This window comes from Typopeltis vanoorti, chromosome 16, assembly GCF_054136105.1.
Source record: "Typopeltis vanoorti isolate ZY-2024b chromosome 16, IOZ_Tvanoo_1.0, whole genome shotgun sequence".
Lineage (NCBI taxonomy): Eukaryota > Metazoa > Arthropoda > Arachnida > Uropygi > Thelyphonidae > Typopeltis > Typopeltis vanoorti.
The window spans coordinates 29,430,103-29,456,462 of NC_143564.1; the positions used below are offsets into that span (position 1 = coordinate 29,430,103).

The following is a 26,360-nucleotide window of genomic DNA, read 5'->3' on the forward strand; positions in this document are numbered from 1 at the left end:
AATGACAAAGACAATGAAAATAGGCAGAATCGTTGAAAATGCCAACAGCATTGTTAACGGAGAACCTGTGGAACAAGTAAAACATTTCACCTACTTAGGCACGATTTTTAGTGTAGATGGTAAATTAAATATGGAAATGTAGAACAGAATCAATAAAGCTGGTAAAGCAGGAAGTCAATTGAATAAATTCATATGGAATAAGACAGAAATTAGTCAGAACACTAAATTAGCTGTATACAAGACAGTGTTCAAACCAGTTTTAACAGATCTGAGAGCTGGGTCAGAAGTAAAACACTTGACCAAAGACTAGAGACTGCAGATATGAGAGTCCTGAGAAAGATTAGAAGCGTGAACAGATGGCATCAATGGCAATATCATATTAAAAATGAGGATATTAGGAAAGAACTTGACATTGTCAGCATCCAGGAATCCGTTAGCAGAGCTAATCTCAGGTGGTATAGTCATCTAAACAGAATGGGCGAGGAAAGATTGGCAAAACAAGTGTTTTCTGCCAGGTTGGCAGGAAAATGACCCAGAGGAAGAGCAAGATATAGATGGATTGATACGGTACAAAGTGCCTTAGACGATAGAAACATAAGATCTGATAATGTTGGAGCTTGACAAGTAACAGACTGATCTGGAGGAAAATTGTAGATAGAAAGTTAGTAATGATGTAAATTTTTCATGTAGTACTATCATATTCTGTACACCCCTTGAGGGTACATGGCAGGAATTTGATGATGACGACATGTAATTTAGAATAGTCTTCCAATAAAGAAGTCAATATTAATGGAATTAAATATCGTAAGATTTGCTGATGATATTCTTATTATTGCAAACAATATGAAAGATTTAAAAGAAATGATAGAATATCTAACAGCTAAATCTCTAGAAATTGGATTAGACATTAATTCTGAGAAAACCAAAAAGGATACAATGAAAGATACAATGTTATTAAGGTGAAAAATAAAGAAATTGAAATAGTAGATGAGTATGTATACTTAGGAAAATTGTTAACAATGAAGAAATGAGGAATCATGGAAGAAGTGAAAAGAAGAATAGGAATGGGATGGGCAGCTTTTGGAAAATTGAGGACATTTTTACACAGTAAAATAAAACCTGAGAACAGAGAAAGACTGTTCAACAAATGTGTATTGCCTATTATGACATATGGAGTAGAAACCTGGCCAATGAAAAAGGAAATAGATAAAATGCAAAAAACAGAAAGAAGAATAGAAAGATGTCTGCTAAACCATAAGACTCAGAGATAAAATCAGAAATTAAGAAATAAGAGCTAAAACAAAATTTTTTGATATTGGAGAAAACATACATCAAAAGAAATGGAAGTCGGCAGGACACATTGCAAGACTTAAGGACAATAGATGGACAAAGGTTTTACTGGAGTGGTGACCACATGAAGGTAAAAGATCAGCTGGAAGACCTGAAAGAAGATGGTCAGATGATATAAGAAAAACAATTCAAACTCTTTGGCAAAAGCTCAGGATAGAAACAGATGGAGAGAATTGGGAGACACCTATAGTCAGAAGTGGTTATAAAAAGTGTTGAAAGAAAAGAAAAAATATGATAAGTTGGCCAAAATGAGTCAGCGTAGTGTGGTTGTACATTTAAAACCACTCCTGTGTAAGATTTATAAAACAAATCAAACATTGAAACTTCAGCTCTTACTAATGAGAACATGGATCAGAAGAGAGCTCGATCTGGAAAGGATACATAAGTTGAATCAGCATTAAAAATTTGGTTTCGTCAAGTTCGAAAAGAATGCTTCAATACTACATGAAAAATTTACATCATTACTAACGTCCTGTCTACAACTTTCCTCCAAATCAGTCTGTTACTTGTCAAGACTCCAACATTATCAGATCTTATGTTTCTATCGTCTAAGGCACTTTGAACCGTATCAATCCACCGATATCTTGGTCTTCCTTTGTTTTCCTGCCAACCTGGCAGAAAACACTTGTTTTGCTAATCTTTCCTCACCCATTCTGTTTAAGTGACCGTATCACCCGAGATTCTCATAGACAGGCTTATATGTTGGTTATGCATTACTAAATCACTTAAGGAATTGAACAATGTAGATACGAATATAAAGTAAATTATACTTTAATAACTATTTCCAATATTTCAGCAACGTCACGTTGCCATCTTCAAAAGGAATTTACATATAAAGGCACGTGCACGTAGGCAATACAACACAGTAACTGAGAATGACGAGATGAAGCTATTGTTCTCCTAAAAGTCCTGATGGTGCCCTCTAGCAGGCTAAATATGTGTTCTTGGCCATTGGGCTGAAGGTCTGCTGATTTAAGCCTCCTAAATTTGGGGGCAGTCGCATACAACCAAATTTATTGAATGATGGAGAGTTTCTTAGGGCTGAGGCTGATTCCATAAATAGTCTTTCGAAACTGTATTTGCTACGGTGTATTACTGTAGCTTTCTTCCACTGTATTCTGTGGCGTGTATCCAGAGCATGGTCTGCAAGACCATAATGGCTGTACTTGTGAAAACGGATGTAATCCTTGTGTTCAGAAATTCTGATATTTGCTGTCCTGCCTGTTTGGCCAAAATAAGACAGTTTACAACTTCAAGGGACCTGGTATACACCAGGTAGGTCTAGGAGGAAGTGGTTGGTCTTTGGTAGAGCGGATAAGGGATGCCAACTTTTTATATGGTCTGTAACAGGAAGTAGGGAAACGCCAATGTGGTGCCCAATCAAAAAGACTACAAAGGTAAGCTAACTGCTTTAGTACTAGACCGTACGAATTAGTGGAGCAGATAAGGGATGCCAATTTTCTGTAAGGCCTGTAACAGGAGGTCAGGTCATGTTTTTTTAAGATTTTGGTAATTTTTTCCGAGGTGCCTCAGATGTAGGGAATGGTGATGGATTTAAAGTAATCCTTGTTGTGGAGGGGGGGGGAAGAGCTGTATTTTGTAAGTTTTAATATTTTTTGGATTTTTTTTTTGGGGGGGGGGAGTTGCCATTGGCTGACAAAGTGTTGAGGATGTCATTTTGTTCAGTGTTCAGGGCCATTTCGTTAGAACAGATTAGTTTAGCCATGTCGTATAGTGTTTTCACCTATACATATTATTGTAAGGGGGGGGGGGGATTGTTGGTGAATGTATCAGCCTGTATGGGTGGGTTTTCTATAGACTAAGATAACCAAGGTTCCATCAGGCTGGCTGGTGACTAGTGTGTCTAGGAAAGGGAGGCTGTTGTTGGCGGATGTCTTTTTCCAGGTGAACTTGATTCTGGCGTGTTGGTTGTTTAAGTGTGTTAAGAAGGAGAGTAGTGTTTCAGAGCCATGTGGCCAAATAGCGAACACATCATCAACGTAGCGAAGCCATATGGTTGGTTTTTGTGGGGCAGAGGCTAAGGCTTTTTCTTCATAGGTCTCCATAAAGAAATAGGCCAAGGGTGGGGAGAATGGTGAACCCATGGCTGTCCCCTCCTATTTGTTTGTAGAATTTTCCCTACCAAACGAAATAGCCTGAGTTTATTGTGAACTGAAATAGGGCTGAGATATCGGGAAAAAATTTAGCTTGGATTAGCTCTAAAGTTTTCTTGAGTGGGACATTTGTGAATAAGGAGGAGATGTCAAAGCTGACCATTATGTCAGTATGTTGGAGTGTAAGGTTTTCTATGCTGGCTTTGAAGTGGGCTGAGTTTTTTATGTGTGATGGTGTGTTGCCAGTATAGTGTGTGAGCTCTTTGGCCAAATGTTTCGCTAATTTGTAAGTGGGGGAATCAATGCCATCCACTATGGGACGTAATTGCACATTTTCTTTATGTATTTTTGGGAGTCCGTAAATATGGGGGTGGTGGGTATAGGGTTAAACGGCTTTAATCTGTTGGTAATTTCTACAGGCCAAGAAGTGACTTTCTTAGGGAGCCTGTGAAGTTTTCTAATTTGTGAGTTGGTGGGATTGTATTCGATAGGCAGGTAAGTAGCCTGATCTAATAGAAGAGCATTAAGCTTACCTGTGTAGTCTTTTGTTAAGTACATTATTAAGAACAATTTTCACAAAAAGCTCCCCATATATATAACCGCACTAGCTACGCGTTGCTTCGCGAACAAATCACTGCCAGGCAGTTTCTCTTAGCGAACATTAACGAAGCTATTCATGCCTTTGAAGATGAGCTTTAGTGCACTTCAAATCACAAACTTTGGTCTATTTTACATGATGTCTCATATACCGCTGCAGACAAAGAATTTGAAAAAATGTGAGGCCGATAGATGAAAAAATTCGAAAAATTAAAAAAGAACTCTACCGTCAATCCAAGATTTGCTATCAACCTTTCTTCAGTCACCATGAAGCACTCAACACGCTTTCACGTGGCCACAACTTCGCCATTGCTCCCAGAAAAATAGCTAGTGAGGATATTATGATCCAGATCAAACGTGGAATCCGCCACCTTCCACATCAAATCGCCAACAGTGTAAGACTGGATGTTGCTTGTATTCTCTCCAAAGCAAGACCACCAAAAACCAACATATCCAACAAGGAATATAAAGCTCTACAGGAAATGCAAGTGTAGTACTTAACCAAAAGGACTACACAGGTAAGCTTAATGCTCTTCTATTAGATTGGGCTACTTACCTCCCTATCGAATACAATCCCACCAACTCACAAATTAGAAAACTTCACAGGCTCCTTAAGAAAGTCACTTCTTGGCCTGTAGAAGTTACCAACAGATTAAGCCATTTAACTCTATACCCCCCCCCATATTTACGGACTCGCAAAAATACATAAAGGAAATGTGCCATTACGTCCCATAGCGGATGGCATTGATTATCCCACTTACAAATTATCTAAACATTTGGCCAAAGAGCTCACACACTATACTGGCAACACACCATCACACATAAAAAACTCAGCCCACTTCAAAGCCAGCATAAAAAACCTTACACTCCAACATACTGACATAATGGTCAGCTTTGACGTCTCCTCCTTATTCACAAATGTCCCACTCAAGGAAACTTTAGAGCTAATCCAAGCTAAATTTTCTCCCGATATCTCAGCCCTATATCACAACAATATGGAGTGGTGAAAACACTATACAACAGGGCTAAACTAATCTGTTATAACGACATTGGCCTAAACACTGAACAAAATGACATCCTCAACACTTTGTCAGCCAATGGCTATCCCCCCCCCCCAAAAAAAATCCAAAAAATATTAAAACCTACAAAACACAGCCCTCCCCCCTCCCCTCCACAACAAGGATTACTTTAAATCCATCACCATTCCCTACATCTGAGGCACCTCGGAAAAAATTACCAAAATCTTAAAAAAACATGACCTGACCACCTGTTACAGGCCTTACAGAAAATTGGCATCCCTTATCCGCTCCGCTAAAGACCAACCACTTCCCCTAGACCTAACTGCTGTATACCAGGTCCTTTGCAGTTGTAAACTGTCTTATTTTGGCCAAACAGGCAGGACAGCAAATATCAGAATTTCTGAACACAAGGATTACATCCGTTTTCACAAGTACAGCCATTATGGTCTTGCAGACCATGCTCTGGATACACGCCACAGAACACAGTGGAAGAAAGCCTACAGTAATACACCGTAGCAAATACAGTTTCGAAAGACTATTTATGGAATCAGCCTCAGCCCTAAGAAACTCTCTATCATTCACAAATTTGGTTGTATGTGACTGCCCCAAATTTGGTAGGCTTATATCAGCAGACCTTCAGCCCAACAGCCAAGAACGCCTACTTAGCCTGCTAGAGGGCACCACCTGAGATTAGCTCTTCAAATGCATTCCTCGATGCTTGAACATATTGCAACTGATGCCATATGTTCAAGCCTCTAATCTTTATCAGGACTATCATATCTGCAGTCTCTAGTTTTTGGTTAAATGTTTTACTTCTGAACCAGCTTTCAGATCCATAAGTTAAAAATCGTTTGAACATACACAGCTAATTTGGTGTTCCCACTAATTTCTCTCTTATTCCATATGAATTTATTCAATTGACTTCCTACCATACGATCTTTTCTGATTCTGTTGTCTATTTACATATTTAATTTGCCATCATCAGTAAAAATCGTGCCTAAGTAGGTGAAATGTTTTACTTGTCCCATAGGTTCCACGTTCACAACACAGTCGACATTATCAACAATTCTACCTAATTTCATTGTCTTTGTCTTTTTAATGCTGACCTTCATACCATATCTATTACAACAGTTATTCAATTTAGTCGAGGAATCTTGCAAACTTGTAGCGGCTTTCTTTAGAAGTATAACATCATCTGCATAAAGCAAAGAGCCGACATTAACATTTCCAATTCTGATATCATGTTTATTACCACTTTAGTTCATAATGTGATCCATATAGATAATGAATAACAGAGGAGATAATATACATCCTTGTCTCACACTAGATTTAACATTACACCATCTTCCAGTACTTCCTTCAATTCTAACTGCTGACTTACGACTCAAATAAAGATTAAGTATTGCTTGATATAATGCCCCACTGACACCATATAACTGTAGCATATTGATTAGCTTCTCTCTTGGCACCTTGTCATATGCCTTTTCCAGATCAATAAAACTTAAATACAGATCTTTGTTATATTCCCATGATTTCTCCACTATTTGTCGTAAAGTGAAGATCTGATCCTGACAGCCTCTATTTGACCTGAATCCAGCATGTTCTTCACCAAGCTTTTCTTCCACAATTCTTCTCAACCATTTCTCAAGTATACTTGCATAGATCTTGCCAGGAACACTCAGTAGGGAAATATCTCTGTAATTCTCACATTCAGTTTTATTTCCCTTTTTATATATGGGTACTATGAGAGCTCTACTCCAATCATCGGGAATTCGTCCCTCTGTCCAGGCTTTCTGAACTATGCAGTGCAGCCACTGTAAGACTTTTATACCAAATACTTCAGCATTTCTGGATGAATATCATCTACTCCTGCTGCCTTTCCACATTTCAAGCCTTTGATGGCTTTTTCTACTTCAAGTATGGATATGTATTCCTGACTGTATGCGTGGTGAGTGTTTTTTACCGCTGTGCTATCACTGCTAGTTTCATTTAGCAATTTTTCAAAATAATTACTGAATACTTCAAGGATATCTTTTTCTCCCATTTTCATATCACCTTTCTCATCTCTAATTCCATTTACTGCACTCTTTCCTCCATTTCTAAGCTTCTTCAAGAACCTGCAGAATATCTTACCATCTCCTTGATATTTATTTTCTATGTTCTTGCCAAAATCCTCCCACAACTTTTGTTTAGCTAGTTTTACTTACTGTTTAGCATTCTTGCATTTGTCTCTGTATTCTCTAAGAGCACAAGCTGACTTATTTGCTAGGAACTTTTGATATGCTTTCTTCTTTTCCTTCACTGCCTGTTTAACTTCCTGTGTCCACCATGGAGTTCTGATTTTTCTATCCTTGAAGACTACCTCACCACATGCCTCTCTGGCTGAATCAATCAGGATTTTCTTCAAGACTTGCCACTGAATCTCCAACGTTTGGATCCTGTTCTCAAACTCTTTCATATCTTCTTCAATAATCTTTGTGTATTTAGTCTACAGTTCACATCTGAGAGCTGCTCGACTTTTATTCGGTTTAAAACTTTCTTATATGTTATTCTTTTCAATATGAAATTCAATTTTATCCTGCTTAAGACTAAATAGTGATCACTTCCAATTTCAAATCCTCTGTATACTCTGGTGTCCTGTAGCAGGGCAAAAACATCACTATCAACAAAAACATAGTCAATGAGACTTTTCTTATTCCTTGCCTCTTCTCTCCATGTGAATTTATGCACACTTTTATGTTGGAACATGGTGTTAGTAATAACCAGTCCATGTCCTGAGCAGAAATCCAACAGGTATTTGCCATTATTATTAGCTTCGCTCTTTTCTCCAAATTTTTACAAAATATTTTTGTATGTCTGACAATCATTTCCTACTCTGCTATTTAGATCCCCAACAAGGACCAACTTTTCCTTTTTCATTGTGTCAGTTGCTTTTTCTAAAGCATCAAAAAATTCCTCAACGTCTACCTTAGTAGAACCTTCTGTGGGACCATAGCCACAAATAAGTCTCATTGTCCAATTCCCCATTCTGATATTTGCCCACATCACTCTACTCGAGACTGCCTGCCATTCAAGAAGATTAGCCTCGTATTTTGTATCGAATACTATGGCTACTCCTTCTTTTCCTTGATTGTCCTTTCCTGAATATAACATTTTGTAATTATTGCTCAGAAAGATCTCACCAGTTTTTGTCTTTTTTGTTTCGGTCACCCCTATTATGTCGATCTGGTACTTATCTAATTCTTCAGCTAGCTCCATTTCTTTGCCATTCAGGCTTCTTATGTTGATAGTACCGATCTTTAACTCTGGTGATGTTGAGTTGGCGTGTACTTTCAGATTTGTTCCAGTAGCTGACTTTTCGCTGTTCGCCCTGGTTCCCAGGCTAAAACAACGGGGGCCTTGTTTAACCGGGCGACGCCTCAGCCGGCATGAAATGTTGTCATGTTGTACCATCATTTTGTATATTGGTTTAAGCCAATAAGAATACAATTTGGTCAGCTAAATCCCAAATTGCCAACCCATCCTCGTTCGTTCAGTATTCAGGTAGGTGCACGACGAGAAGATGAGGATTGGACATTAGGTCAGAAGCCCTGGTCTGTTCTCCGCATTCCTTTAAATGTGGAGGTCTCCTCTCAGTTATATAGCTTTGATCCTTTAGCACCCTCTCAGTGTTTTAAAGGTGTCAAAAGTTTGCCTGTTGACTACTGTTTTAGTGCAAATGCTTGGATGACTAATGCAATTTTCAACAACTGGTTAGTTAAGTGGGATATAAAATGAAAGCAAAAAATTGTCTTGTTAGACAACTGCACTGCACAGACGAATAATTTAGTGTTAAAATGTTAAATTAAATTAGATAATGAGCTTTTAAAGTCTATTATCTCAGGGAAGCTTGTGTGAAAATTACAGCTGAACTTGATTATATAAAAGACTAATCTGATGAAAGTGCAAATGCAAAAAAGATTTCCTTTCTTGATGCATTGCATTTGGTAGCAAGTCTCAGAGAAGACTATTGAAAACTACTTCCAAAAAAGATGGATTTTTTAAAACAAACTCTGAAACTCCTTCTGAAGAATTTGAATATCTTATAAATGAAAATTTTGATAAAACCCCAGACACTATATCAAAAAAAGAATTTGAAAATTGGTTGGATATTGATAATAATAATGTTGAAGTGGAGGCTACAATAACAATGTTGGAAATATGTCAAGTTGCTTTTGATGAGAACTTTAAACTAGAAGAAAGTGAACCTAGTACAAATATAGAAGAACAAATTTTAGAAGCTCTTCCAACCAATGCCCAGATGCAAGAAGCTGTATGAATACTTCATCGCAGTGTGTAACATAGAGCCACAAAAGGCATTATGAGTATGAGCAATTTATTCATGAACTACTATATTGAAACATACAACAGACAACACTAGATAAGTTCCTAAAATAAATTTTATGTTGTTGCTTATTAAAAAGTTGTTTATAACAAATTAAATTCTGTTCATAACAATAAATTGAAATAAATGATGCAATTTTTTATATCCTTTACTTAATGTTATCAGCCAGTTATTATTGTTATCGATAAGTGACTGTCCCAAAGTGATCACAATAAGCAGCGTCTACTGTAACACCAATGTAATTTAGAGAATTTAAACACCCAATGCCAGTAACAGTATTAAGGCAATGACTTCATCACTGGCATTATTACTATCAATAGTATTACCATCAGAAGTGGAAACAGCATTCTCTTTTTTTTTTTTTTTCATGATGGCCTTGCTACTTCAACTATTTAATAAATTTTTATTGTGAACAGTGGAATCATTGATGGCAATATGATTAGAAAAATAGTTAACCCATGGCTAAAATTCTTATTGTTGATACTGAGAAAGAAGACATGGGTGAGTGACCCCAAAAACTCAGATGAATGGTCCCATCTCTAGATCAAAGCACCCCCCCACACACACACACAAAGATAAGAGATTTTCATTCTTATGTATGGATGCATGTGCGTGTGCATAAATACACAAAACTTACTTATCTGCATCACGAGATCCTTCGATGACAAATCCTAATGCTTCCACACAATCTTCAGGTACATCAGTACATTTCACCACTTCATCTGTATAATTGAAAAATAACTGTTATAATTGATGGGAAGGAAAATAATAATAAACAAAACATAGCCTAAGCCATTTGTCAACAGAAACCAAATTTACATATCATTTCAGAATAAAATGAAAATATAGATACCAGTGCTATTTATCTGCAGTTACTAATATGTTATATTCAATAAATGGAAGAGCAAAAAAAAAATCTTTGGCAAAATAAAAACTCCTTTTAATCAACACAGTCAGAAAACAACAATTATTCTCAACAATAATAAAAATGCATGCATGTGTGTCCATCTTTTCATGACCTTCCTATAAAACATTAAATACCAACTGCAGAAAATAATTCCAGACACTTGACAAAAAGTGCAAGAATAATTGACTACCAAAATTTATTTCAGTTACAGTGTAAAGTCTGACAACAGTGATTTCATAGACAGGGAACATAATGTAGCAAAGTGCATAAAAGTCCATGAAATGCTGTTAATTATAAAATCAGTGGACAATATGGAATAAATTCAGAAATCACTTTAAAAAGGAGCCACTACTCAGACGAGAAAATAAGTTGCATGGCAGAAGACAAACACACGATATGAGAATGCAGATGAACATAATGTAATGTGTGCAGTGATATTGAACTTATTAATACTTCATTTACCTAACACATTTAATGGAAAAAGATCTGTAGAGTTTGGCATAAAAAAACCACTATGTGCTGCTACATGAAAGCAATGCATGTGCCACATGCCATAAATGCACTGCTCTGCAAATCACATCTGGAGATATTAATCAATTTTTATACAATCCAGTTGAGAGAGGGAAAAGAAAAACATAGAGGAAAAATGGAACTCATTTGAAGGATACAATCATCAAGGCTGTCAACGACCACATAGGATTAATGAACAAGCAAATAAAAAAAGCCATGGATCACCCAGGACATTCTAGATCTAATAGATGAAAGAAAGAAATACAAAACCTCCCTAAAGGAAGAAAGAAAAGACAAATTAAACATATAAAAAATATGATAAATAGAAAGTGTAAAGAAGAAAAAAGAACAATGGTATACAGAGAAATGTAAATAAATAGAAGACTAACAAAGACTGGAAAAATCGATAAAGCTTATAACATTATAAAAGGAATAAGCCAGCAAATCATGACAAGAAGTACAATTATCAAAACTAAACAGGGAAAATAGGGGTGCTTCAGGGTCAAAGCTGTATAACTGAGAGGAGAACTCCATATAGTCATTAAAGGAATGTGGAGAACCAACCAGGACTTCTGACTTAATGTGCAATCCTCACTTTCTCATGGTGCACCCTGTTGGGTATCTACTTGGATACTGAACGAAAGAGGATAGGCTGGCAATTTGGGATTTAGCCGGCAAATTGTATTCTTATTGGTTAAACCAAAATAAAAAATGATGGTACAACATGACAAAATTTCATGCTGGCTGGGGTATCGCCCAGTTAAACAAGGCCTCTGTTGTTTTTCACTGTTCACTCTGGGAACCAGGGCGAAGTGAAAAGTCAGCTACTGGAACAAATCTGAAAGTACACCCCAACTCAACATCACCAGAGTTAAAGATCAGTACTATCAACATAAGAAGCTTGAATGGCAAAGAAATGGAGCTAGCTGAGAAATTAGACAAGTATCAGATCAACATTATAGGGGTGACTGAAACAAAAAAGACAAACTGGTGAGATCTTTCTGAACAATAAATACAAAATGTTATATTCAGGCAATGACAATCAAGGAAAAGAAGGAGTAGACATAGTATTCAACACAAAATACGAGGCTAATCTTCTTGAATGGCAGTCAGTCAGTCAGTCTCAAGTAGAGTAATGTGGGCAAATATGAGAATGGGGAAATGGACAATGAGACTTATTTGTGCCTATGGTCCCACAGAAGGTTCTACTAAGGTAGAAGTGGAGGAATTTTTTGAGGCTTTAGAAAAAGCAACTTACACAATGAAAAAGGAAAAGTGGTTCCTTGTTGGGGATCTAAATAGCAGAGTAGGAAATGATTGTCAGACATACAAAAATATTTTGGGGAAAATTTGGAGAAAAGAGCAAAGCTAATAATAATGGCAAATATTTGTTGGATTTCTGCTCAGGACATGGACTGGTTATTACTAACACCTATGTTCCAACATAAAAATGTGCACAAATTCACATGGAGAGAAGAGTCTAGGAATAAGAAAAGTCTCATTGACTATGTTATTGTTGATAGTGATGTTTTCTCCCTGGTGCAAGACACCAGAGTGTACAGAGGATTTGAAATTGGAAGTGATCACTATTTAGTCTTGAGCAGGATAAAATTGAATTTCATATTGATAAGAATAACATGTAAGAAAGTTCTAAAGTGAATATAAGTTGAGCAGCTGCCAGATGTGAACTGTAGACTAAAATACACAAAGATTATTGAAGAAAAAATTAAACAGTTTGAGAACAGGAATCAAACCTTGGAGATTCAGTGGCAAGCCTTGAAGAAAACCCTGATTCATTCAGCCAGAGAGGCATGTGGTGAAGTTGTCTGCAAGGATAGAGAAATTAGAACTCCATTTGGACACAGGAAGTTAAACAGGCAGTGAAGGAAAAGAAGAAAGCATATCAAAAGTTCCTGGCAAATAAGTCAGCTTGTGCTCTTAGAGAATACAGAGACAAATGCAAGAATGCTAAACAGTGTGTAAAACAAGCTAAACGAAAGTCATGGGAGGACTTTGGCAAGAATATAGAAAATAAATATCAAGAAGGTGGCAAAATATTCTGGAGGTTGTTGAAGAAGCTTACGAATGGAGGAAAGAGTGCTGTAAAAGGAGTTAGAGAAGATAAAGGTGACATGAAAATGAGAGAAAAAGATATCCTTAAGTATGGAGAATTATTTTGAAAAACTGCTAAATGAAACAAGAAGTGATGACAGCACAGTGGTAAAAAACACTGACCAGGTAAGCAGTCAGGAATACATATCCATACTTGAAGTAGAAAAAAGCCATCAAAAAGCTTGAAATGTGGAAAGGTATCAGGAGTGGATGATATTCGACCAGAAATGCTGAGGTATGGTGGTATAAAAGTCTTACAGTGGCTGCACTGCATAGTTCAGAAAGCCTGGACAGTGGGATGAATTCCCGATGATTGGATAGATCTCTCATAGTACCCATATATAAAAAGGGAAATAAAACTGAATGTGAGAATTACAGAGGTATTTCCCTACTGAGTGTTCCTGGCAAGATCTATGCAAGCTTGGTGAAGAACAAGCTGGATTCAGGCCAAATAGAGGCTGTCAGGATCAGATCTTCACTTTACCACAAACAGTCGAGAAAGAATGGGACTATAACAAAGATCTGTATTTAAGTTTTGTCGATTTGGAAAAGGCATATGACAAGGTGTCAAGAGAGAAGCTATTCAATATGCCACAGTTATACAGTGTCAATGCGGATTATATCAAGCAATACTTAGTCTTTATTTGAGTTTTAAGGTCAGCAATCTAACAGATAAGCTTAGGTGTTGATTATTCATGACATATTTTTCACAGTATTAACAACACCACACACTTTTATCACAAAGATGTTTTATTTACGCTTATATTTCGCTGATTTTCAACACAGCATCATCAGAGCACAACACACTTGTATACACGACAGTGAGTGAGTGAAACAATATAATTGCAAAAGACAAAAGATCTAAAGTCCTATTTTTGGTGCCCTCTAATAAAAAATAAAAATAATAAAAATAAAAAAAAGCAGCTATCAAGGAGTTTTTCTTAGGATAACTGTCTCCCAAATTTTTGGCAAATTAATGCAACCATATTTGTTAAGGTTGGGAGAATTCTTCAAAGCAATTGCTGACTCAAAAAATAATCTTTCAGATCTATAACGACTCCTAAATAGCACATTTGTTTTCCTCCATCTAATCCTGTGTGAAGGAGTGTCCAAAGCATGGTCTGCAAGTCCCGACTTGCCATAGTAATAGTAGGGAATGTATCTTTCATGTTCTTCCAGGCAGATGTTCAGATCTTCCTGTTTGCCGATAATAGGCCAAGTCACAGTCACAAGGAACTTCATACACTCCTGGGTGTGCTAAAGGGTGAAGTTTATCCTTAGGCGAGCAGATCAGAGTTGCCAGCTTCACATGAGGTTTGAAAGTGGTGCCCCTAATACACGAGAATACAACATGACCATTTCTATTCCCTATATCACAGGTACATCAGAAAAGATAGCCAAAGTATTGTTGAAACACAGCCTTCGCACCACTTTCAAACCTCACGTCAAGCTGGCAACTCTGATTCGCTCGCCTAAGGATAAACTTCACCCTTTAGCACACCCAGGAGTGCATGAAGTTCCTTGTGACTCTTACTTGGCCTATTATGGGAAACAGGAAGATCAGTGAACATCAGCCTGGAAGAACATGAAAGATACATTCACTACTATTACTATGGCAAGTTGGTACTGGCAGACCACGCTTTGGACACTCCTTCACACAGGATTTGATGGAGGAAAACGAATGTGCTATTTAGGAGTCCTTATGGATCTGAAAGATTATTTTTTGAGTCAGTAATGGCTTTGAAGAATTCTTCCAACCTTAACAAATATGGTTGCATTAATTTGCCAAAAATTTGGGAGACGGTTATCCTAAGAAAAACTCCTGGATAGCTGCTTGTTTTTTTTTTTTTTTCATTAGAGAGTGCCAAAAATAGGACTTTAGATCTTTTGTCTTTTGCAATTATATTGTTTCACTCACTCACTGTCGTGTATACAAGTGTGTTGTGCTCTGATGATGCTGAGTTGAAAATCAGCAAAATATGAGCGTTAATAAAACATCTTTGTGATAAAAGTGTCTGTGGTGTTGTTAATACCGTGAAAAATAAGTCATTGTAAGTCAGCAGTTAGAATTGAAGGAAGTACAGGAAGATGGTTTAATGTTAAATCTGGTGTCAGACAAAGATGTACATTATCCCCTCTGTTATTCATTATCTATATGGATCACATTATGAAGGAAAGTGGTATTAAACATGATATCAAAATTGGAGATGTTAATGTCAGCTCTTTGCTTTATGCAGATGATGTTACACTTCTAAATAAATCTGCTACAAGTCTGCAAGATTCTCTGACTAAATTGAATAACTGTTGTAATAGATATGGTATGAAGGTCAGCAATAAAAAGGCAAAGACAATGCTAAATAGGAGAAGTATTGAAAATATCAACTGCATTGTGAATGGAAAACGTATAGAACAAGTAAAACATTTCAGCTACTTAGGCATAATAACTAATAATTAAGGAATTGACAGCGTACACTAGAAATATAAATCAAATAAACTTTAATATATATACTTTCCGATATTTCGGCAAACGTCACGTTGCCATCTTCTTGGGAATGTAATACAAAGACACGTGCACACAAGTACTACATAACAGCAAATGAGAACTGAAGCTGGGAAGCTAACGTTTTCCTAAAGTCCTAATGGTGCCCCCTGGCGGGCTATACTGGTGGTTCTTGGCCTTTGGGCTGAAGTTCTTCTGATAAATGTTTCCCAAATTTGGGACAGTCTCATGCATCCAAATTTGCTGAGGTTTGGCATGTTCCTAAGGACTGAGGCTTTCTTCCATCTTATTCTGTGGCGAGTATCCAGAACGTGGTCTGCAAGCCCAGAGTGGCTGTACTGGTGAAATCGGATGTAATCCTTGTGTTCTGAGATTCTGATATTTGCTGTCCTGCCTGTTTGGCACAAGTAAGACAATTTACAGCTGCAAGGGACCTGGTATACACCAGGTAGGTCTAGGAGAAGTGGTTGGTCTTTAGTGGAGTGGATAAGGGATGCCAATTTTCTATGTGGTCTGTAACAAGTGATTAAGTCATGTTTTCTTAAAATTTTGTTGATTTTTTCCGAGGTGCCGCGGATGTAGGGAATGGTGATGGATTTAGAGTAATCTTTTTTGTGCAGGGGAGGGGGTGGTGGATTGTGGATAACTGGGTTCAGTATTTTCTGGATTTTTTTTTGGGGGGGGGGGTTGCCATTGGCTGAGAAAGTGTCACGAATGTGATTTAGTTCAGTGGTTAGGGCTTGATCATTTGAACAGATTATTTTTGCCCTGTTGAATAGTGTCTTAATAACTCCATATTGTTGTGAAGGGGGGTGATGGGATTGTTGGTGAATGTATCTGCCTGTATGGGTGGGTTTTCTATAAACTGAGAAAACCAAGGTTCCATTAGATTGGTGGGTGACTAGGAAGGTGAGGTTATTGTTTTCCTCTTTTTCCAGGGTGAATATGATTCTAGGGTGTTGGTTGTTTAAGTGTGTTAGGAAGGAGAGGAGTGAATCTGGGCCATGTTTCCAAATAGCAAACACATCATCAACATAGCAAAGCCATATGGTAGGTTTTTGTGGGTTTAAGGCTTTCTCTTCAAAAGTCTCCATAAAGAAGTTGGCCAAGGGTGGGGAAAGTGGTGAACCCATGGCTGTTCCCTCTATCTGTTTGTAGAATTTTTCCTGCCAAACAAAATAGCCTGAGTTCATTGTAAACTGAAATAGGGCTGAGATATCGGGAGGAAATTTGGCTTGGATTAGCTCTAGGGTTTCTTTGAGGGGGTACATTCGTGAATAGGGAGGAGATGTCAAAACTGACCATTATGTCATTATGTTGCAGTATAAGGTTTTCTATACTGGCTTTGAAGTGGGCTGAGTTTTTTATGTGTGATGGTGTGTTGCCAGTATAGTGTGAGAGCGCTTTGGCTAAATGCTTGGCTAGTTTGTAAGTGGGGGAATCAATGCCATCCACTATGGGACGTAATGGCACGTTTTCTTTATGTATTTTTGGGAGCCCATATATGAGGGGGGGGGGGTCTAGAGTTATAGGGTTTTAGTCTGTTGGTAACCTCCACAGGCCAAGAAGTAACCTTCTAAAGGAGCCTATGGAGTTTTCTAATTTGTGAGTTGGTGGGATTGTAATTAATGGGGAGGTAAGTGGATCGATCTAATAGCAAAGCCTTGGGCTTACCTGTGTAGTCATTAAGGTTGAGTACCGCAGTGGCGTTCCCATTATCCGCTTTGGTGATCACTATTTCTTTGTTTCTCTTCAATTCTTGTAGGACTTGTATTCACTAATAAATATGTTGGATTTTGGAGGTTTTGCTTTTTTGAGAACATAGGCTACATCCAATCGAATATCGTTGCCGATGTGGCTTGGAAGTTGGTGAATTCCGCGTTCAATTTGGATCATTAATTCCTCGGCTGGTAATTTCTTAGGAGCAATGGTGAAGTTGTAACCACGTGTAGTACTTGTGTGCATGTGTCTTTGTATTAAGTTCCCAAGAAGATGGCAATGTGACATTTGCCGAAATATCGGAAAGTATATATTAAAGTTTATTTGATTTATATTACGCTGTCAATTCCTTAATTATTAGTTATCATGTATAACCAGCGTATAAGCCTCTCAACAAGAATACTTAGGCATAATTTTTAGTGAAGATGGAAAATTAAATATGGAAATAGACAGAATGAGCAAAGCTGGTATTTTCTAGTATGGTATGGTGGGAAGTCAATTGAATAAATTCATATGGAATAAGAGAGAAATTAGTCGGAACACTAAATTAGCTGTATACAAGACAGTGTTGCCAGTTTTAACTTATGGATCTGAGAGCTGGGTCAGAAGTAAAACACTTGACCAAAGACTAGAGACTGCAGATATGAGAGTCCCGAGAAAGATTAGAAGCGTGAACAGATGGCATCAATGGCAATATCGTATTAAAAATGAGGATATTAGGAAAGAACTTGAAATTGTCAGCATCCAGGAATGCGTTAGCAGAGCTAATCTCAGGTGGTATGGTCATTTAAACAGAATGGGCAAAGAAAGATTAGCAAAACAAGTGTTCTCTGCTAGGTTGACAGCAAAACGACCCAGAGGAAGACCAAAATATAGGTGGATTGATACTGTACAAAGTGCCTTAGACAACAGAAATATAAGATCTGATAATGTTGGAGTCTTGATAAGTAACAGACTGATTTGGAGGAAAATTGTAGATAGGAAGTTAGTAATGATGTAATTTTTTTCATGTAGTACTATCATATCCTGTACACCCATTGAGGATACATGGTAGGAATTTGATGATGATGATGAACAGGGGAATACACTAATAGATAAGGAAGAAATTTCAGAAAGATAGGAGTACTTAAAAGATCTATATAGTGGAAAAGATCTAGATGCTAAGGCTATAGAAGATGAAACAAGACTAGATGTGGAAGAAATTGGTCCAACTATATTAAAAGATGAATTTGAATTGGCACTGAATGAATTGTCAACCAACAAGGCACCAGGCACTAATAACATCCCCTCAGAATTAATAAAATATTCAGGAAACATTGTTAAGTCATATGTTTTCAAGATCATAAAGGATATATATGAAACGGGGATCATTCTCAAAGATTTCACACAATGCTCTATTATACCCATTCCTAAAGTAAATAATGCAAACAAGTGTGAAAAATCATCAAACAATAAGTTTAATATCACATACTTTGAAAAAACTACTAAAAATTATACAAAAATGAATGACCAGTTTGGATTCTGGAAACAGCAGGGAACAAGAGAAGCAATCCAGCTCTAAGAACAGTTATTGAAAGAAGATTTGAGAAGAATCAAAATACTCTGATAGTCTTTCTTGACTTGGAGAAGGCCTTCGACGGTGTTGACTGGAACCAAATGTTTCACCTCCTAAAAACAATAAAGGTAGATTGGAGAGATAGAAGGGTCATATTTAATCTTTACAAGCATCAAGAAGTCCTAATAGAAACAGCCAGCAATAAAACGAAAACCACAATAGCAAGAATATGTAGAGGTGTAAGACATGGGTGCTCTCTTTCACCCATACTGTTTAATCTCTACATTGAAGATGCAATAAATAAATTGAAAGAACTAATAGAAACAGGAATTAAGATAAATGGAATTGATATTAACTGGCTATGGTTTGCAGATGATATAGCAGTTATAGCTGATAATGAAAACAAACTGAAAGCCACCCTGACAAAGATGGAAGAAATTTTCACACAATACAGCCTAAAAACTAATTATAAGAAAACAAAATTATTAATTACAATTAAAGCAAATCCAATGAAAATAAACCTGGAAATAAATAACAACCTAATACAACAGGTATCCTCTTGAAAAGAAAAATCCTATCATGACAAACCACCATGAAACAAACCTGCTGATCAGAAATATAACTGGTTGGCCTGAGGAATTAAAAAGAAAACTCAAATCTGCACATCCCATAACTCCTTGCCTTTATGGTGCACCCAAAGTGCATAAGGAGGGTGTTCCACTGCATCCGATTCTAGATAGCAGATCCTCTCCTACATATCTATTGGCTAAACACCTTGCCAACTTACTAAAAGGAAAAATTAGACAAACAGAGTCCTATATTAAGAACTCTCAACAATTTGTAGAGAAACTGAAGTACGTCAAGACATCATAAATGGACATAATGGCCAGCCTGGATGTAGTATCTTTATTTACGAATGTTCCAGTGAAGGAGGTCATTAACATTATTAAAGATCTCTTCCCTACAGACATTACACAGTTGTTCAATCACTGCCTGAAATCCAATTTCTTCAAAGTAAAGAACACAGTTTATGAACAATTGGAAGGCCTAGCAATAGGTAGCCCACTGTCACCACCTTGTGCAGACCTATTCATGGAAAATTAAATTTTTACCAAATTTACACCTAAATCATCAATATGGTGGAGATACGTTGATGATATTTTCATCATTTGGAATGAAAACATAGTAAACCTACAGGTGTTTTTAGAGAAAATAAACTCTCTTCACAACAAGATTAAATTTATTCTAGAAGTTGAAAAAAACAGACAACTCCTCTTCCTAGACATACTGGTGAAAAGGAAGGAGAATAATTTTAAACTTTCCATATATAGAAAACCTACAGATACTGGACGATATTTACATTATTCTTCCAACCATCATAGATCACAAAAACGTGGCATTATTCACGTTACGGAACAGAGCCAAAAAGTTTATTTCAGACGAAGAAGAGCTACAGACAGAACTTTCTCAAATTGCTATAACACCATTGCAAAATGGTTTTCCTACAAACATCTTCAAGTTCCTTTATAAAGACAACCTCTAACAACAAGGAACAGTCACCCAGTATGCTTCAACAGTAGTCATCCCTTATGTAGATTCAGTCTCTTCAAGATTAGCGAGAATGTTAAAATCTCACAACATCAGAGTGGTATGCTACCATCAGACAAGTATTAAGATCTCCTAAAGACAGTGTACCGTTTTTCAAATATCCAGGTGTTCATAGAATTCCATGTACGTGCGGCCTTTCGTATATTGGGCAAACTTCAAGAAGCCTGGAAATCAGACAGAAGGGGCATGTTGGGGATGTCAATCACAACAGGACAGTCTCCTCAGGCTTGGCACATTACTTTGCAACTTCCAACCATGCAATTGACTGGGAGAATAGCTCTATGCCATATTTGGATGTTGATTACGGCTACAGAATTTTCAAGGAAGCAGCAGTGGTATTAAGAACGGGTAACAACCTCAAGAGAAATCAGGGTGCCATACGAAAGATATATGGAAAAACTTAATTAACTCACTCAGTTTAATGGAACTACAATACGCAAAAAATCATGTAACACATGTGCATACAACACGTATCCATGATACTCACTGAAGCTTCTCAACACATGCACGCATTGTCACACATAGTTTCAAACTTAACTGCTAACAGTTAGCAATGTTTCTGTATTCTCTCATATTTTTTGTGTGTACCGTTCAGCCTTGACAAAGCTAGACAGTAGCTAGCGAAACTAGTACGCAGGATTATATTAATAAAGTATCTATGGTCTCATAACCACAAAAAGTCTCGTTTTTAAGTATTTTCTGACCAAATGTGTATAATTTAAACATCAGTCCATTTTCATTTATAATTTGCTGTTTCTTAATCAATCTAATTGAGAGAGAGAGAAAGGAAAGAGAGAGAGAGAGAGATTGTATGTTTTATCACAGTAGTAATTTGTATACTCTGGTTTGAAATTCAGTAAAAATTTATTAACTTAATAAATTATTTATTTTGTTCTTCTGGTGTTGTTTATATGTGAAGCACTAAATAACTACCAACACCTGATCATTATGTTTAGTATTCCATTCAGAATTATTTTATAATGCTGATATTCCAACAACAACAACAACAACAAAAAATCTGAATATCACAGTGAGAATAACACTGGAGTTTTTAGAAAAAAACTCCAGTGTTATTCTCAAACTACATTAAACTGAACAGCTGCCAACAACCATCAACAAAGTCAAATTTGACTTTGAAAGAGCTAAATGCTGAAAAAGATCTTATACAAATGGCAAATCAGCCTTCTAATCCTTTGCAAAATCAAGCATACCTTTTGAGGTGGGGGGGGGGGTTGGAGATGAAAATCAACTCCAAAGACGATTTTCATCTCCAACTCTGAGATTTCTTTTTCAACACAATTCAGGCCTCTAACAAGAGTGTACTTAAAACTTGCAGTAACATCCATTGTTGCGTCCACTTTCTATATTAAATCTTGAATCTCTATATCAAGCCGTTAAAAGTGATATCTCTTCTATGTGGGTCACGTGGTATCTCTATCACACAAAGAAATAGCCTCAGAGTAGAGCCAAAATTTAATGTGACAGAGTCCTCAAACCTTACCTCTCTTAAAATCCTAAGAAATTTATATTTTTAGACTGCGCCACTTAGAATTATTAGATTAAAGATAATAACTCAATCAAGAAGTAAGTTAGAAGATATACTCATGTGACCTAGAGTTGCAATTGTGATCTTAACCTTATTGAATTATAATGAATAAGGTTAAGATCACTCAGATCCGTAATAAGTTTCACAAGTGGTGCATCGAATTACACACACACACACACACACACACACACACACACACACACACACACACACACACACACACACACACACATATTTAGTTAAATTCAAGCAAGGTTTATTTGTTTCTAAATTTACAGTTTAATATACAAGAATATTCATCATTCTAAATAAGACACATTCTAATCTATTAATCAATAAGCTTAACTTGAAACAGATATGATCTCTGAACACATTTTTCCTTAAGTATTTCACACAAAATTAAATCATTTTATATCATCTAGATTACTACTTAATTCCATTATCTGATTTCTATACTATCAACTGGTAACATTAACCATTCTTCAACACACAAAGATTCAGATTCATTAAGTAACTATTCACTCATGGCTTCCTATAAATACACGTGCTACAGTCCTAACCTATAATTGTATCTGAGTCCTTCCCTAATAAAGCTTCACATATCATTACATATTCAGATTACATTCATACAAATAAACTTTACTTATCTCCACTCGATGGTTCCTCTATCCGTCTGCATCAGCTTTAGTTTATCTTCTGTTTCATTAGGATATTTCTTTGTTTCCTTCAATCTACCTCGGGTCAAATCTTTACAGTAATTATCAGCTTAAACCTTGGGATGAATGCTTCTGCTGACCTTTCAATGGCATGGTCTGCCATTACTTTCCGGGAATCTAGGACAGAGTCTCCCGCTGTAACATCATTCTATTCTTGAGGTATGGTTCGGCTGTCCCAGAACCAGCACCAAGCTAAAGCCCTTCACTACTCAAGGAAACGTGAAACTTCCACACAACAAAAGGAGCAAAAAAAAAAAAAAAAAAACGGGGGGGGGCTAACCCTGTTATATGTTCACCCTATCAATAAACACCGCAAACTCGATTTTCTATGTCACATGACCTCATGACGTCCGTTCTCTGCCTGCTTGTTTACTCCATGCGCCAAGCACACGACCGCCGGGGACAATCATCAGCGTGTCCTTGGACTATCTTTCACACAGAATACGTTCTATTGTTTCTTTTAGAATTTATTCTTACAACGAATTTAATATCAACACAAAACCAACTTTCCTTTATACATATTTATCTAAATTCCCTCCTTTCTTCCCCCCCCCCTTTTTTTTTCATTATAAAATCTCCTTGAGCTAATTAATTATTTCTTTCTTCTTAAATCAGCAAAGGTTGGTCGATTGGTAGAGCCTCTGCTACTAATAGCTTAAGCAAGTTTGAGTGCGGTTAGTAGTTGGATGGGGTCAATCGTTTCATGCTGTTGGCACACTCTCCCTCGATGAGTCTTTGGACTTCTTGGAGGTGTCCAAAGCTCACATTTTCTAAAGCTCACAATGATACCTACTTAGAAACAAGCATGCTTACTTAATTATTTTACAGGGTTTTTTACTTCTTTGCTCGTTAAACCATAATAAGTGGAATTTTAACATTCTTAACTTATCAGGGTATAACACCATTATCTTACATTATTTTAAACTTGACTGACATCATGGAAATAAGCCTATATTCAGCGCCTATATTCTTCAAAAAAATAAAAAAAAATACTACCTTCAAACTTTATTCATTACCATTATCCAAGCCCTCTCTAAAATAAGAGAGAAATCTTTTTATAAAGATACTGTGCCACTTAGAAGCCCACCAGTTAAAGAATGTTTATAGATTTCACCACTCTAGGTCAACAACAGATTACCTAACTACATTACTCACTTATGGCATACAAAACATTTAGAGGAACCTGTGCTGATACTGCAGACATTTCCAGAACATCTGATCAGATCTGCTTTATGTGAATGCTACTCATAAATCAACCTGCAATGAATAAAAAAAGAGAAGAAGAAAATGCATCTAATGTATCCAGGGCATGAGACCATATAATAACAAGCAAGTTATATAGTTATATACATAGTGTAGCTAGACAGTTTGAAGTGGGCGAGTGCTTGATTTTCTAGAAATTCCATACAGATATTGGCTAAGAGGGAATCCCATTGTAGTCCCATCTACCTTAACCTATAATATGTTAATATTAATGCCATAAGTGAGCTAAAGGTTATATAATCTAGGATTCTTGATCAAGAGACCAAATATTGTATTTGCACAGTTCAGGATGCCAATTTACTGCCTATCTATAACAATCTTATTGATTACTTAAACAATGAATCTCTCCCCCTATGGCTAGTGCAAAGAACTGAGATAGATGGAATGAAATATAGTAGGAAGTTAGTGTGATAAATTGAAAGCAGAACTGTGTATGGATGGTTTATTTATTCTAAATATCTAAAAACACTAGCAGCTGCTTGTGTTTTCACATGTTTAGAACAAAGTGGAGGAATGGCTAGTTCCATGAAGCAACAATCACAAAAATACCTACAGAAAAAGAATAATGCAGTACAAAGAATCTATGACAAAAGACATTGGAAGGAGTCTGTAGGAAATCACTTATTAGACAGACTGTCTCCTCCTTCTGGAGAGTACCAAATGCTTAGGAAGGTTCTTGCTGCACCACCCCAAATGTTAGAACAGTATTCTAGGATATTTTGCTATTTATCTAGTGTTAAGAGTTGTACAAGCAAAAGTAGTGTCATGAATGAAAGAAGACACCAAGTTCCTTAGAGGCTGAAGATGTGATATGTTTGTGCCAGGAAAGACTAGAGTCAGCCCAAGAAGAGGAACTATTTTGAATGGAGATCTAATTATCAAAGTACAGGGGAGTAAAGAAGTCAGATCATACAAGAAATAACAAGAATATATTTGGTTGCTCTGAAATTCACTATATTTTGCTCACTCCAATGAAGAATAGTATGTAGATCTTGTTTAAGACAATGGTTATGGAAGATCTTGAAGCTTGATTCATTTGCACAAGAAAAGGTTTGTCAAATGAAGAAGAGAAGTGAGAAGAGAGAGAGAGAAAGAGAGAGTGTGTACCAATCATCAGAAAATCTATGGGCAGGTTTCGTAGTCAGCAATAGCCATTAATGTATAAGAGGAGGAGTGTGGAGTGTTCACAGCCAAGGCTTGAATTGGAATCAGATTTCAATGTGAAATGGCAAATGATAGCCTTCATTCCAGCAAGGACTATTCAGTTATTCAGATGAAGCTGGTATTTGTATCAAGAATATGGAAACACTACTCAAACCATGAAAATGAGGTCTAGCAATCAGAGTTCATCCCAAATGGTAATGTTGCAGTGTCAAAGATTGGATGGATGAAAGTTACTCTGTAGAAAAGGGAATTTGGACAAGGTCAAAATTACCAAGAGGACAAATGACATATCTGAAGGAAAAGTAGTTAAGAAAATGCCCAGGGCTATTGCAAGAATGTTGAGGATTATGAATTACAAATAGTGAAGTCTCTAAAACAGATGATCTTATTATTTATTTATTTAATGTATGATGATACAATGGCTGTGAGGCCCTTTTTTTTTGGCATGTGGTGAGGTTTTAAGCAAGCTTTTTTTTTTTTTTTTCATCTTAGAGTAAATTTTCAAAAATTTAAATTAACAAAATGTAAATGTCTGCATGTTTTTTTTTTTATCTTAGTGTAAATTTTCAGATAAATTTTAGAATTTGACATTAAAATCCTATTAATTAAAAAAAAGTTATTTTAAGTTCTTTCATATAATTTATTTAATTTCAGTATAAAAATATGTATAATGTTCTGCCATATGCTGTATATCTCAACGTATGTATATGTATTTCTCCAGACGTAAGCATGAAATCATGAATGATTTCATTTCGTCAGACATAAGCGTGAAATCATTCATGAATTCATGCTTATGTCTGGCAAAAAATTTCTAACATGATTATCAAAGACTTCAAACAGCACCTATGTTAAATTAGATAGCAAACTCCTATCCTATGAAAGCAATTAAAACATTATTTTCCAGAACCAGAGACTGGAAATAAGTGGATCAGGAATCTTTTTACATGGATAGAGTACCCAAAAAATACTGAGGATAAGCTTTCATTCAAAGAGATGGACAAACTTGTAGAAATAGCTATAAACAATAGCACTAAAAAGCTTATCCAGGGAGAAAAGTTTGATGGACTTTTGGCTCCATGTACAGCTGGAATATTCTGGAATCAATGGCACAGCAATGAAGTACTTATAACTGTCATTCTTCTCAAGTTATAACTACAATGTTGGATTTTCGACTGGTTGTAAACTCAACATTGCAACTCTACACTGGCTAAATGTAGAGCTAGATATGAGACAAAACCCTCCAGTTTGATACCTGGCATATATCTACCTGGTGCCTGAAAGAAAGTAGTGCCATTC

General features: G+C 36.5%; 1 protein-coding gene across 1 annotated transcript in view; it reads right to left on the reverse strand.

Moving 5' to 3' along the window:
- Positions 1-26,360, reverse strand: part of LOC150097913 (TBCC domain-containing protein 1-like) — a 349,586-nt gene that overhangs the window by 189,403 nt on the left and 133,823 nt on the right. The window contains exon 8 of the mRNA XM_090406629.1: positions 10,102-10,186. Within this exon, the coding sequence (XP_090262755.1) occupies positions 10,102-10,186 (85 nt within the window). The remainder of the gene's footprint in view (positions 1-10,101; positions 10,187-26,360) is intronic.